The sequence below is a fragment of the Numenius arquata genome, unplaced genomic scaffold, assembly GCF_964106895.1.
Source record: "Numenius arquata unplaced genomic scaffold, bNumArq3.hap1.1 HAP1_SCAFFOLD_1218, whole genome shotgun sequence".
Taxonomy (NCBI): domain Eukaryota; kingdom Metazoa; phylum Chordata; class Aves; order Charadriiformes; family Scolopacidae; genus Numenius; species Numenius arquata.
The window spans coordinates 14,766-28,218 of NW_027415291.1; the positions used below are offsets into that span (position 1 = coordinate 14,766).

Below are 13,453 nucleotides of genomic sequence, written 5' to 3' on the forward strand. Positions count from 1 at the left end.
CGCCCCCCCCCCCCATTATCCGCGCCGCCCGCCCCCCCCACACCCCCTACTCCACCAGGGGCCCAACGTGTCACCTGTCCCCCTGGGCCCCCCCCCTTTCTCTCCGGCCCCGTCCCAAGCCCCCCCGACACTGCCCCGTCCCAAGCCCCCCCGACACTGCCCCCTCCCTCAGGCCCCGGTGTCGTCGCCGCTTTCTTCCCCCCCCCCCCGCCCCGCACTCACTCAGATCGAGCCCCGCCGCCGCTACCCCCCCCCCCCGCCTCAGGCCGCTCCTCCACCGGAAGCGCCTCAGCGCGCGACACCTCACTTCCGCCCGGGCTGCACCACCCGCTGCCAGGGAAGGGGGGGGAACCGGTGTGGGGTCACTTCCCCGCTACTCCCTCCCCCCAACACCCCGCTCCCCCATAACGGCTCCTCCCGAGAGAGATGATGAGGGTCTGCCTTCCCCGCCTTCCCCCCACAGACGGCGAACCCCCCCCCCCCAAACCCGTTGGGCTCCCCCCCACACACACGCCCGCACTTGGTACGGTCCGAGCTGCCCCGCAGCCGGCGCTTGGGTGGGCGGGAACGCCAAGGGTCCCGTGTCTCGCTCTCATTGGCCAGCCCGCGCGGCGCTCGGCCAATCAGAAAAATCCCCCGCGCGGCGCCGGTTAATCCGCGGCTGTTGCTAGGGGAGGGTGGTGAGGCGCGATGAGTTGCGCTCGGCCTCAGCCCTCCCCGCTCTCCTCACGGCGCGGCCTTGGCGGGGGGAATAACCCACCCCCCGTTCCCCCTTTCGCGGGCTGGCGGCGGGCCCTCAGGCTCCCTCAGCCACCTGGGGAGACCCAAATTGGGCCAGATTTGCCTTTTTTTGCCTTTTTTTCATACCTCACATCACACTCGATGGGTTTGTGTCCCCTCTAGGAGCTTCACAGCCTTTTTCCTGCTCTTTTTTTTTTTTTTTACTCAGAAACCACCCAAGTGCCTCACCCGGCCACTCGGGGGGGGGGGGTGGAGGTAACGCACGCTGCGCCCGCACCCCCACCCTTCACACTTGCCCCCCCCCCCGAGCCCAACCTATCAGCGACGCCTCCTCCCCTACTCCGCGCCTCTGATTGGCTAACATCGCCCACCGTCCCGCCTCCCCGCCTTTGACAGGCAGCGGCGCTTGAGGACGGGGCGGAGAGGGGAGGTGACCTCTCCTCTCTCTGCCTTCTGATTGGCTGACGCCGCGGGCGCGCGGCCTATAAAAGACGAGGCCCGCTAGAGGGGCGGGGTCACGTTGGCTCCTCCCCCGCGATGCCCGCGCAGCCCCTCCCCGCGCGCGCCGCTCAGGTGAGAGGAAAAAAGGCGGGAAAGGCGCTTGGGCGCCGCCGTCGCTCCCTGAGGGGATTTCTCTGCCTCCCCCCCACCCCAGCCATTCGTGAGGGGAAAAATCGGGCACCATGAGGTAAAATTACCCCCTTCCACCTTGTTTGCTGAGGGGAGACTGAGCCCTGGTTCCGTGAGGTGAAAATAACCCTGTAAATCCTTTTAATTTTCCCTTTTTTGCCCGTGGTTATGTGAGGGGGAGAGCAGGGCGCGGTGACTCTTATCTGTTGTGGTGAGGGAAGAGGGGAACATGGAGGGGGGATTTCGAGCTCTGAGGGCTCTGCTGTCCCCATTTATTATGTTCTTTAAATCCTACCTTGGGATGAAAGGAGAGGAGGCAGGTGCAGCCCTTTAAATGTTCTAAAAAAAAATTTCTCTGAGGGGGGAGGGAAAGGAGAATGACACCCCTCTTTCCTCACCGAAACCAAATTTTGATGCCCTTGCGCACACAAACAAACTGTTTTGAACAGGAAGATGCCCTAATATGGGTGTTAAAAAACGCTCCTTTTTTATCGCTTCTGGAAGTTTGTGAGGAAACTACCCCCATGTCTTCACGTCCTGAGGAGATGGCAAGCTGTGCCTTGGTGGCTGGTGCTGGTAATCCCACCAAAGTGCCCTGCAATGAGAAATAAAAACAGGATTTTTATTATTTTTTCAATAATTTTGGGGTGGTTGTTGAGACCCCCCCGTGGTGATGGTCGGTTTGAGGTTGGGTGCTGGGGAGAGGTAATAAAACCTGCCAAAAAAGGTGGGGTTTGTCTTTTTATTGAAGATCAAGATGTTTTGGGGGGTAAATCTCTTGTCTTTATTATCCCTTTGACTGAGACAAGAGCTATTCTAACCCTGAATGACTTTATTGGGTTTTCCATCCTTTTTAGCACCTGAGCCCTGTGGCTGGTGTAAAAATACCCTTTAAATCTCTCAAAAGATAGGCAATATTAAAATATCTCTTCAGGATTTTTTTAAACCAAGTATTTCTTTAGGGTTTTTTAAACCCAAGTGTCTCTTTTTGGGGCGCTTTTTTAACCGAACATCTTTTTGGGCCCCTTTTTTTAACCAAACGCCCCTCTTTGGGGTGCTTTTTTTTGACTAAATAACGTTTGTTTATTCTCCAACCCCTTATTAAACCCAATATTGACCCAAAATTTTCTGTCAGCTGCAGGTTTAACTTTTTTTTTAAGAGTTGATGGCAAAATTTCGGCTGGATGTTGTCCGCATCCCTTCATCCTCCTGCAAAGCACGGAGCGGGCAGCTCTCAACCCCCCCCTTCTTATGGTTGCCGCTTAAATAATGCAAAAAATTATGAAATATTGGGCAAAAAAAAAAAAACCCCAAACTGATAAATAAAGGGGAGTGAGGAAATTGGGGTGTGAGATACTGCTTTAAGTGGGTTTTTTTTGACAGCAGCAGAGTTTGACGTGGGGTTTTTGGCAGCAGGAGGCAAATTTCAGCACCCAAAATCTTAATAGAAAACACTAATTGAAGAAAAAAAATGAAATTAAAAAGAAAACTATTATTTTTTTTTTTCTTGCTGGGAAAGCAGACAGTGTTTTTATTTCCCTGGTTTGGGATTGAGGAGGGAATTTCTGCACCATTCCTGGAATTTAACTCCTAAGAGCGAGTTAAATCCGAGTTTATTAAGATGTGAGGCTTTTTTCTTTTTTTGTCCTTGATCTCTATAAATTTTTTTTTTTGTTCTAAAATCACTTAAAATAGTAAATAGGTGGAGGAAATGGGGTCAGCGTGGTTACTCCCATCCTGAGGTTTCCTTGGGGATGAAACCCTCCTTATTCCGCAAAAAGCCCCTAGCAGCTGATTTGCATATTCACCTCAGCCATAATTAATCCTGATTTTTTATTTTTTTTTTTAAAAAAAAAAACAACAAACCCTTTTAGGCTGAATTTTCACGGTCTGAAGTGGCTGAAAGGGATCCGGAGCCTGAAAATGGTGGTTTTTGGCGCAGCGGTTTGGGCCGGTACCAGGAGCAAATTGGGGTGCGGAGGGGCTGCTTCGTTAGTGCTCGTTAATAAGCCCTCCTTGATTGGGGATGGGGGTAAAACCGGCAGCGCCCGGCGCTCAAAACTCCTGAGAAAAAGCAATTTTTGGGGAAAATGAGCCTTTTAGAAACTACATTTTCTGCTGGGATGCGAGATGCTCCTCAGGATGTCGTTTTTGTGTCGTTTGGCTTGAATGAGGGGTCTGGTTTTGGGGGGATTTGGGGTGTTTTGTGTATCTGGAGTTTTTGGCGGGGATTTGGAGCTTTTTGGGGGAGCTCTGGGGGGGCTTGGTCAGTTTTGGGGGGGTTCTGGGATTTTTTTGAGGGGGTTTATGGTTTTTCAGTGGTCGGTGTGTTTGAGGGGGCTCAGAGTTTGAACTGATTAAGTTTTGGGGGATTTTGAGGCATTTGGGGGGGGCTAAAGGATCAGTATGGGGGGGCTTGGGGCTTTTGGGGGGTCAGCGGCGGTGTGTTTTGGGGGGGGGCCTTGGGGTCGGCGGTGGTTTTGGGGGGGGGGGCCTTGGGGTCGGCGGTGGTTTTGGGGGGGGGGGGCCTTGGGGTCGGCGGTGGTTTTGGGGGGGGGGGGCCTTGGGGTCGGCGGTGGTTTTGGGGGGGGGGGGCCTTGGGGTCGGCGGTGGGTTTTGGGGGGGGGGGGGGGGGGGGGGGGGGGGCCTTGGGACTTTTGGGGGGGGGTTAAAGATTTATCGGGTTTTTGGGGGGGGGTCTTGGGGCTTTTGGGGACACTCAGAGCTTTAGCCCAGCCCCCTCTCCCTCAGGCCAGCCCCCCCACCTCCATGAAGCCCCCCCAATCCCCCCCCACGGGGGCGAGAGACCCCCCCCCAGCAGCCTCCGGAGCCTCACCTGCACCGCCAGGAGCGAGAAGGCCTTCTTCAGCCTGTTGGGTAAGGAAACGGCCGCGAAACCACCGAAATCCTGTAAAAAAAAAAAAAAATGGGGAAAAACCAAATCCCCTGCGTTATTAAAAAAAAAAAAAAAAACCCAACCCAAAACTGGGATATTTTTTTTTTTTTTTTTTCCCCCAAAGAAAAGTTATTTTTACATAATAATTTTTTCCTCCTCTTACAGAAGACGATGTGGTGCAGGAGTTCCTGTCGATGGACGTCTGCTGCAGGATTTCCGATAAGGTCAGTCCTTTAAAAACACCCTATTTTTTTTTTTTAGGGGAAAAAAAACCCAAAATAAACCAAAACTCAACACCTTTTTGCCTGAATTTAGCTTTTTTTTTTTTTTTTTTTTTTCTTTTTTTGCCTAAAAATCGCTGTTTTTTTTTCCCTCGTTTCCCAGTACCTGCTGGCGATGGCGCTGATGTACTTCAAGCGCGCCGGGCTGCCCACCAGCGAGTACACCCGCCTCAACCTCTTTCACCGCCCTGTGCGTACCCTCGGCTAACGAAGCGGGGGCTCTAATGAAGCTGCTGCTAATTAACGAAATGGGGGATGGGTGGGGGGGCTCTAAGTGTTCGCTAATGAATTGGGGGTTCTAACGATGCTGTTAAATCTCCCCAAAAAAGGGGGTTAAAACCCCAACACACCCCCCCCCCCCCCCCCCCCAGGCCGAGGTGGGAAGGGGCTGTTATCCCCACCTTGCCCACAATTGGCCCAAAATCCCCCCGATTCACCCCAATTTCCACACACACACACACTCCCCCCCCCCGTAGGTACCTGGCGAACGACATGGAGGAGGATGAGGAGGAGCACAAGTACCAGATCTTTCCCTGGGCCCTGGGGCGGTCGCTGGGCGCCGGCTCTTCCCCCGTTTCCTCCGACGCCGACGACCGCCTCTGGGCCCGTATGAGCTACCGGGCGGCCGTCAGCCGCCACTGCTGCGAGGAGGTGGGGTGCCAAAAAACCCCTTCGTTTCACCCCAAAAATAAATAAATAAAAAAAAACAAACAACCTCCAAAAAACCCCAAATCCTTAGACTCCCAAATCTGGCCAAAATCAAAAAAATTTGATTTTGATTTGAATTTTTTTTTTTTTTTTTTTTTTTTTTTTAGGGCGGGTTTGCCGCCCCCCCCCACCCCCCTGCCAGGGAAGCGGGGAGGCGCTCCCTGGTGGGGGTGGCGATGAACCCCCTGGCCCCAATAATTGGGCTCTTAATTAACGCTGGGGGGAGGGGTTGGCCCCCAAATTGGGGTGGAGGGGGGGGTGTCTGGTCCTGTGATGGGGGGGGGGGGGGGGGGTGACCCCCGAATGGGAGGTTTTTGGTCCCGAGACGGGGAGTTTAACCTCCAAATAGGAGCTTTTTGGCCCCAAAACTGCAGCAGGTTTTAAAGCCCCCCCCCCCCGGGCCTTAATGCCGGGTGGGGGGGGTGGTGTTAAATCCCAAACTGGTGGTTTTTTACCCCAAACCCCTCTGCGCAGGTGATGGCGGCGGAGCCCTGGCACTGGGCCTGGCAGCGGGAGCGCCCCCCCCACCACAGCGGGGCCACCCGGCCCCCCCCCCCGCTGCCCGCGCTGCGCCGGGGGCCCCCCTCCCCCCGCCCCCCAGCAGGAGGAAGAGGAGGGGGGAACCTTCATCCTGCCCCCCCCCAGCGCCCCCCTGCTGCCCGACTGCCCCAAAACCCGCTGAAGTCGCACACGATTTGGGCTGAAATCGGACAAAATTGGGTCCGGGCCACATCCCTGAACACACTCTTTTTTTTTTTTTTTTTCCTTTCTTTGCTCAATATTGGGTTTTTTTAACTCAAAATCCACCTTCGCTCGTGGCGGAGCTTGAACCTCGCTCTTCTCCAGGGCAAACTAGCGATTTTTGGTTATTGCCCCCCATTTTTGTCCCGTTTCCCCCGTATTTATAAACCCCGGTTGAAAACAATTTGCCCAAAATCGCTTATTTTCTACCCGTTGCCCAATATCTCCCGTTTTTAGCCCCAAACTCTTGTCTCTCCCTCCACGGTGAGGCCGAAAGGGGTGGGGGGGTGACACGGGGGTGACACAGAGACCCCCCCCACCCCCAGCACCCTCCCACCTCCCCCTTTTTTGTGTGAAAAGAGGGGAAAACGGGTAACACGGAGTATTAAAAAAAAGACAATAAATGACTATTTTTGTGTTTTGTGTGTGGAAAAAGGGGGGAAAAATAGATATAAATGTTTGTTTGGGGAGGGGTGAGGGGGGTGTCTTTGGGGGGGGGGGGGCTGGTTTGGGGGTGCCCCCCCAAAATGGGGTGATGGGGGGGTGCCCCCCCCCCCCCTTCCACCCCCAACCCCGTTTCTCTCCTCAGGAGGTGAGGGAGGAGGGACCCGTCCTGCGGGCTCAGGTAGGGACAGCGGCAACCCCATGCGTGTCACAGGCGTGTCACGTGTCCCTAAGCCTTCCACATACATGTCCTGGCATGTTCAAGCCCCCTGAACACACCTTTGTCCCCTGGCCTTGCATATGTGTGTCCCCAGCCCTCTGCACACGCATGTCCCATGTGCGTCCCAGCCCTCTGCACACGCATGTCCCATGGGCATCCCAGCCCTTGACACATGCATGTCCCACGCGTGTCCCAGCCCTCTGCATGCACATGTGCCAAGCGGGTTGTTCTTTCCACACACAAGTCCCATGCGTGTCCCATGTGTGTCCCCAGCCCTCTGCACACATGCGTGTTCTGTCTCTGTCCCAGCCCTTGATACACACATGTCCCATGTGCGTCCCAGCCCTCTGCACACGCATGTCCCATGGGCATCCCAGCCCTTGACACATGCATGTCCCACGTGTGTCCCAGCCCTCTGCACGCACATGTGCCAAGCGTGTTGCTCTCTCCACACACAAGTCCCATGTGTGTCCCCAGCCCTCTGCACACATGCGTGTTCTGTCTCTGTCCCAGCCCTTGATACACACATGTCCCATGTGTGTCCCAGCCCTCTGCACACGTATGTCCCATGGGCATCCCAGCCCTTGACACATGCATGTCCCACGTGTGTCCCAGCAGCCCTCTGCACGCACATGTGCCAAGCGTGTTGCTCTCTCCACACACAAGTCCAATGTGTGTCCCCAGCCCTCTGCACACGCATGTCCCATGTCTGTCCCCAGCCCTCTGCACACATGCATGTTCTGTCTCTGTCCCAGCCCTTGATACACACATGTCCCATGTACGTCCCAGCCCTCTGCACACGTATGTCCCATGGGCATCCCAGCCCTTGACACATGCATGTCCCACGTGTGTCCCAGCCCTCTGCACGCACATGTGCCAAGCGGGTTGTTCTCTCCACACACAAGTCCCATGTGTGTCCCCAGCCCTCTGCACACGCATGTCCCATGTGTGTCCCCAGCCCTCTGCACACATGCATGTTCTGTCTCTGTCCCAGCCCTTGATACACACATGTCCCATGTATGTCCCAGCCCTCTGCACACGCATGTCCCATGGGCATCCCAGCCCTTGACACATGCATGTCCCACGTGTGTCCCCAGCCCTCTGCACGCACATGTGCCAAGCGTGTTGCTCTCTCCACACACAAGTCCCCACGCGTGTCCCATGCGTGTCCAGCCCCCGGCACACGCCCGTGGCGTGCGCCGCAGCCCAGCCCCCCCGCAGCACTCCCCCTCCGGCCCTGTGGCCGTTGCAATGCGGCGAAAAACCCGCAGCCGCCGGAGGGCGACGGACCCACAAAAACCTTGAAAAAGACTTAGAAACGGCCCCAAAAACATTTCGGGCTGTCCCCCTCCCGCCCCCAAAATTGCTCCTTTTGACCCCATTTCCCCCTCCCTGCGGGCGGGAGGGAGGAGCGGCGCGGGGAGGAGTCTCAACCCGGCCTCGCCTTCCTGCTTCAGGAAGACTTTATACATATTTAGCTTTTTTTTTTCCTTATTTTACCCCAAAGCGGCGAGTTTGGGAGCGTCTCCTCCCTCCCCCTCCCCAAACGAGGTACGTGTCGTCCCCCCCCCCTTCTCCGTGTGTCCCCCGACCCCCCCCCGGGAGGTGACAGCCCCCTTCTCCTCAACTTTGTGGCCGCCGGCGCTTATACAACTCCCCGCGCCGCCAGATCGGGGGAAAAAAGGAGGAAAAGGGGCAAAACCCAGCATTTTGTCCCATTTTCCTCCTTTTCGGAGCCGGAAGAGGGGTTGGGAATTCAGGGAGGGGCTCCCCCACCCCCCGCCCGAGCCTGGTTTTAACCAGAAAAGGGTTTTTTTTTTGGGTTTAAATGCTCCTCGTTGGGGGGGGGGGGGGGGGGGAGGGAGGAATTGGGGGGATTTAAGAGGTTTTTGAATGTTTTTAGCGGTTTTGGAGGGTTTTATCTCATTTTGCCTGTTTTCTCCCCAACAGGACGGGAGGGAAGCGGGAGCTGAGGGGCCGAGCCGTCGCCCCCACGGGCACCTGCCGGGCCACCGGGCACCCCCCGCCCTCTTGGAAACGGGGTGAAAAGAGGCGATTTTGGTTCTGCTGCTCCCAAAAAGTGTATGTTTTTTTTGGGGGGGGGGGGGAGGGGAGGGGGAGGGGGCTCCCTCCTGCTCTCTTTGAGGGGGGGCGCAGGGAAGTGGAAGGGCCCCCTGGGGCAAAGGGTGGGGGGGACACACACACCTCGTTAACGGGGAAACTCGTTAACTAGAACCTCGTTAACGGGGCAGGGGGAACGGGGGGGGGGGGGGGGGGGGGGGGGGGGGCCTGTGAGCGAGGCCTCCGCCCTGCCCCAAAATCCTGCTCTCGGGAAGGGGGGGTGGGGGGTGTCACAGGGTGGGTTAGAGCCTCCCCCCCACCCCCACCCCTCCTTTTGAGGACAGTTTGTGCTTTTTTGGGGCATAATCCCCACTTTTAGGGTGTCCCTGACCCCCCCTCCCCCCCCAGGGCAGCGCTGGGCTTTGGGATGGTGGGAATCCCCCCCCCCCCCCGCCGTGTTGTGCCACATTCCGGGGGGGACACTCTGCCCCACGTCGGTGTCACCTTTCTCGTCACTCCCTCTGCAGCCCCAATTAGTGCCTAATTAAGCTCCCCAACGCTTAATTAAGCTCCCCTCTGCTTAATTAAAGGCCTTTAACGTCGGGGCCGGCAGCGGCGCTCGGGGCTGTGCTCTTGGGGAGCGGCCGTGACACACGCTGGAACTGGCAGGACCTGTTTTGGGGCCGTTTCCCCTCGTTCCTCAACGTTTGGGGCTGCCCCGGTGCCCGTAAATTGTCATTTTTTGTTGTTGTTAATTACCACGAGGCCGTTTTGAGGTTAAATCCAACTATTTTGGGCCCGCTCGGGTTACGGCCGTACGCGGCAAGCAGCTGCCGCAGGGGGTGGTGAGGGTTTCCCCGCCCCCTAAATTCCCTCTTTTCACCCCAAAAGAGGGACACGCTCAGGTCACCAACATCACCCCAATCGTCCCCAACCCTGCGCAGCCAGACAGGACCATAGTTTGGGGGGGAGTTTTGGTGGTTTTTAGCATTTTTCCCCCAAAATTAAGATCTCCGCGGGATCATAATCGGCGAGGATAATCATTAAAACCAAATGTGGGGTTTTTTTGGGGGCAAAATTCTCTTTTTTCTGTTACTCTGCTCACGCCTAAAGCAGATCCCAAACCCCTCAAAATCCCCCAAACTCCCCAAAATCCCCCAAACCTCCCAAAATCCCCAAATCCCTCCCCCAAATCCCCACTATTGCCCGATTTCCCCCGTTTTTGCCTGATTTGCCATGTTTTCTCCTCAAATTGCCCAATTTCCCTCATTTTTTTCTCGAATTGCCCCATTTCCCCCGTTTTCTTCTCTCTAATTGCCTGATTTGCCCCGGTTTTGCCCCATTTCCCCTGTTTCCTCCTCGAATTGCCTGATTCCCCCCATTTTTTTCTCAAATTGCCCCAATTTCCCCTCGTTTTCTCTCTCTAATTGCCCCATTTCTCCCGTTTTTGCCCCATTTCTCCCATTTTTGCCCCATTTTCCCTGTTTTTGCCCAATTCCCCGTGTTTTCCCCCCGGATGGAGGCGCCGGCGGTGCCGATGTTCCGCACGGGGGTGTCGGCTCAGGTTTCTCTTCTCCAATTGCCCCCCTTTCCTCCCATTTTCCCCTCTCCAATTGCCCCATTTCCCCCATTTTTGCCCAGTTTTCCCTGTTTTCCTCCTGGAATTGCCCCAGTTCCCCCCCTTTTTGCCCGATTCCCCGTGTTTTCCCCCCAGATGGAGGCGCCGGTGGTGCCAGTGTTCCGCACGGGGGTGTCGGCGCAGGTTTCTTTTCCCTAATTGCCCCATTTTCCCCGTTTTCTCTCTCCAATTGTCCCAATTCCCCCATTTTTGCCCGATTCCCCGTGTTTTCCCCCCAGATGGAGGCGCCGGTGGTGCCGGTGTTCCGCACGGGGGCGTCGGCGCAGGTTTCTTTTCCCTAATTGCCCCATTTTCCCCGTTTTCTCTCTCCAATTGCCCCATTTTCCCCGTTTTCTCTCTCCAGTTGCCCCATTTTCCCCGTTTTCTCTCTCCACTTGCCCCAATTCCCCCCTTTTTGCCCGATTCCCCGTGTTTTTCCCCCCAGATGGAGGCGCCGGTGGTGCCGGTGTTCCGCACTGGGGGTGTCGGCGCAGGTTTCTTTTCCCTAATTGCCCCATTTTCCCCGTTTTCTCTCTCCAGTTGCCCCCATTTTCCCCCGTTTTCTCTCTCCACTTGCCCCCAATTCCCCCCCGTTTTTTGCCCGATTCCCCGTGTTTTCCCCCCCAGATGGAGGCGCCGGTGGTGCCGGTGTTCCGCACGGGGGGTGTCGGCGCAGGTTTCTTTTTCCTAATTGCCCCATTTTCCCCGTTTTCTCTCTCCAATTGCCCCATTTTCCCCCGTTTTCTCTCTCTACACTTGCCCCATTTTCCCCCCGTTTTCTCTCTCCACTTGCCCCAATTCCCCCCCGTTTTTGCCCCGATTCCCCGTGTTTTCCCCCCCAGATGGAGGCGCCGGTGGTGCCGGTGTTCTGCACGGGGGTGTCGGCGCAGGTGCAGCTGGCAGCGTGCGAAGGAGCAGGGGCTGGGCCGGCACGAGCAGGCGCTGCGGTACCTGGGGCAGGACTTCGGGCGGCTGCAGGAGGAATGTCGTCGCTCCGGAACCCTCTTCCGCGACCAAACCTTCCCGCCGGCTCCCGCCTCCCTCGGCTTCCGCGAGCTGGGGCCCGGCACCGCCAAAACCCACGGCGTCCAGTGGAAGAGGCCCACGGTGAGGCTAATTAACGGAGAGGGGGCGCTAATTAGTCACCTTCTCCCACCCCCGTTATCCGGCTCCCTGCCTGGGTTTTAACTCCCTGCGTGTAACCGACGCTCGTTACCGCCGCAAATTCCTCCCGGTGCCGCAGCTCCGAGGAAAAAAATTGTATATATCCCTATCCCCAATTTGGGTGGACTTGGGGGTGTGTGTGTGGGGGGTGTTTCAGTGGATTTTGGGGGGTTTTGGTGGATTTGAGTGGGTTTTGCTGGATTTGGGTGGGATTCGGTGGATTTCGGTGGATTTGGTTGTATTTCGCTGGGTTTCGGTGGATTTTGGGGGGTTTCGGTGGATTTGAGTGGGTTTTGCTGGATTTTGCTGGGTTTGGATGGAATTTCGTGGATTCAGTTGGGTTTCCGTGGATTTTGAGTAGATTCGGTTGGTTTCGGTGGATTTTGGTGGATTTGGTTGGATTTCGGTGGATTTCAGTAGGTTTTACTGGATTTCGGTGGATTTTGGTGGGTTTTGCTGGATTTTGGGTGGATTCAGTTGGATTTCAGTGGATTTTGGTGGGTTTCGGTGGATTTTGGTGGGTTTCGGTGGATTTTGGGTGGATTTTGGTGGATATCGGTTGGGTTTCAGTGCATTTTGGTGGATTTTGGTGGATTTCAATGGGTTTGGGTGCGTTTGGGTGGATTTCAGTGTTTTTTTGATGTGTTTGGGTGGATTTTGGTGGTTTTCGGTGAGTTTGGGAGGATTTTGGTGGATTTGGGGTGGATTTTGGTGATGGAACTGGGGGGGGTGTGTTTCCTGCAGGATTTCGGTGGGTTTTGGTGAATTTCGGTGGGTTTGGGTGGATTTGGGTAAATTTTGCCAGATTTCGGTGGATTTTGGTGACGGAATCGGGGGGTGTTTCCCCGCAGGAGCTGTGTCCGAACCCACAGTTCATCGTGGACGGGGCCACGCGCACCGACATCTGCCAGGGAGCGCTGGGTATGGAGCGGCCGCACTTCCCTTTTCCCCATTTTCCCTTTTTTTTGCCTTAAATCGGAGCTCTTCGGGGGTGGGTTGTGCCCGGTCGAGGCTCGTTTGCCGGTGGCGGCTTCATACCTCGCGGCGTGGGGTCGTGGCGGAACCGGCCGTGGCGTCCCCCTGAACACCCGCAGGGTGGAAAAAAATACATAAATAAGTGGTGAGTGAGCAGAAAATGGCCTTTTTTCCCCCAAAACTGAGAGGCGGCGGGTGTCCCGCAGGTGACTGCTGGCTGCTGGCGGCCATCGCCTCCCTCACGCTCAACGAGAGCCTCCTCCACCGCGTGGTGCCGCACGGGCAGAGCTTCCAGCACGGCTACGCCGGCATCTTCCACTTCCAGGTCAGGCACAACACATACCCCCCCCCCCCCCAACGCTTTCAGGGGGGGTCCCCCTCCATTTTGGGGCTCCTCCCCTTCATTTTGGGGCTCCTTTCCACTGTTTTGGGGCTCTTCTCCATCATTTTGGGGCTCCCCTCCACCATTTTGGGGCTCTTTTCTGCCATTTTGGGCTCTCCTCCTCCATTTCGGGGTCTCCTCCTTTATTTTGGGGCTCCCCTCCACCATTTTGAGAGGGTCCCCCCAACATTTTGGGGCTCCTTTGCACCATTTTGTGGGTCCTCTTCCTCCTCCTCTTCCTCCTTTTCCTCTTCCTCCTTCTCCCTCACCTCCTCCTCCTCCTCTTTCCTGCTCTGCCTCCTCCTCCTCTTCTTCCTCCTTCTCTTCCTCCTCTTCCTCCTCCTTCTCCTCCACTTCCTCTTCCTCTTCCTCCTCCTCCACCTCCTCTTCCTCCTCCTCCTCTTCCTGCTCCTTTTCCTCTACCTCCTCTTCCTCCTCTTCCTCTTCTCCACCTCCTCCTCTTTCCTCCTCCTCCTCCTCTTCCTCCTCCTCCTTCCTCCTCCTCTTCCTCCTCCTCCTCTTTCCTCCTCCTCTTTCCTCCTCCTCTTTCTCTTCTTCCTCCTCCTTTTCCTCCTCTTCCTCCTCCTCCTCC

At 56.2% G+C, this 13,453-nt stretch overlaps 1 protein-coding gene across 1 annotated transcript; it reads left to right on the forward strand.

The window, feature by feature from the left end:
* Nucleotides 1–1,278: 1,278 nt before the first annotated feature.
* On the forward strand, nt 1,279–5,938 carry LOC141478573 (speedy protein 1-A-like). The gene is given in 9 exon segments (XM_074167610.1): nt 1,279–1,314; nt 4,128–4,248; nt 4,433–4,491; nt 4,652–4,740; nt 5,025–5,097; nt 5,100–5,138; nt 5,140–5,199; nt 5,731–5,822; nt 5,824–5,938. Coding segments are annotated over 9 exon segments (684 nt in total).
* The last annotated feature ends 7,515 nt before the right edge of the window (nt 5,939–13,453 follow it).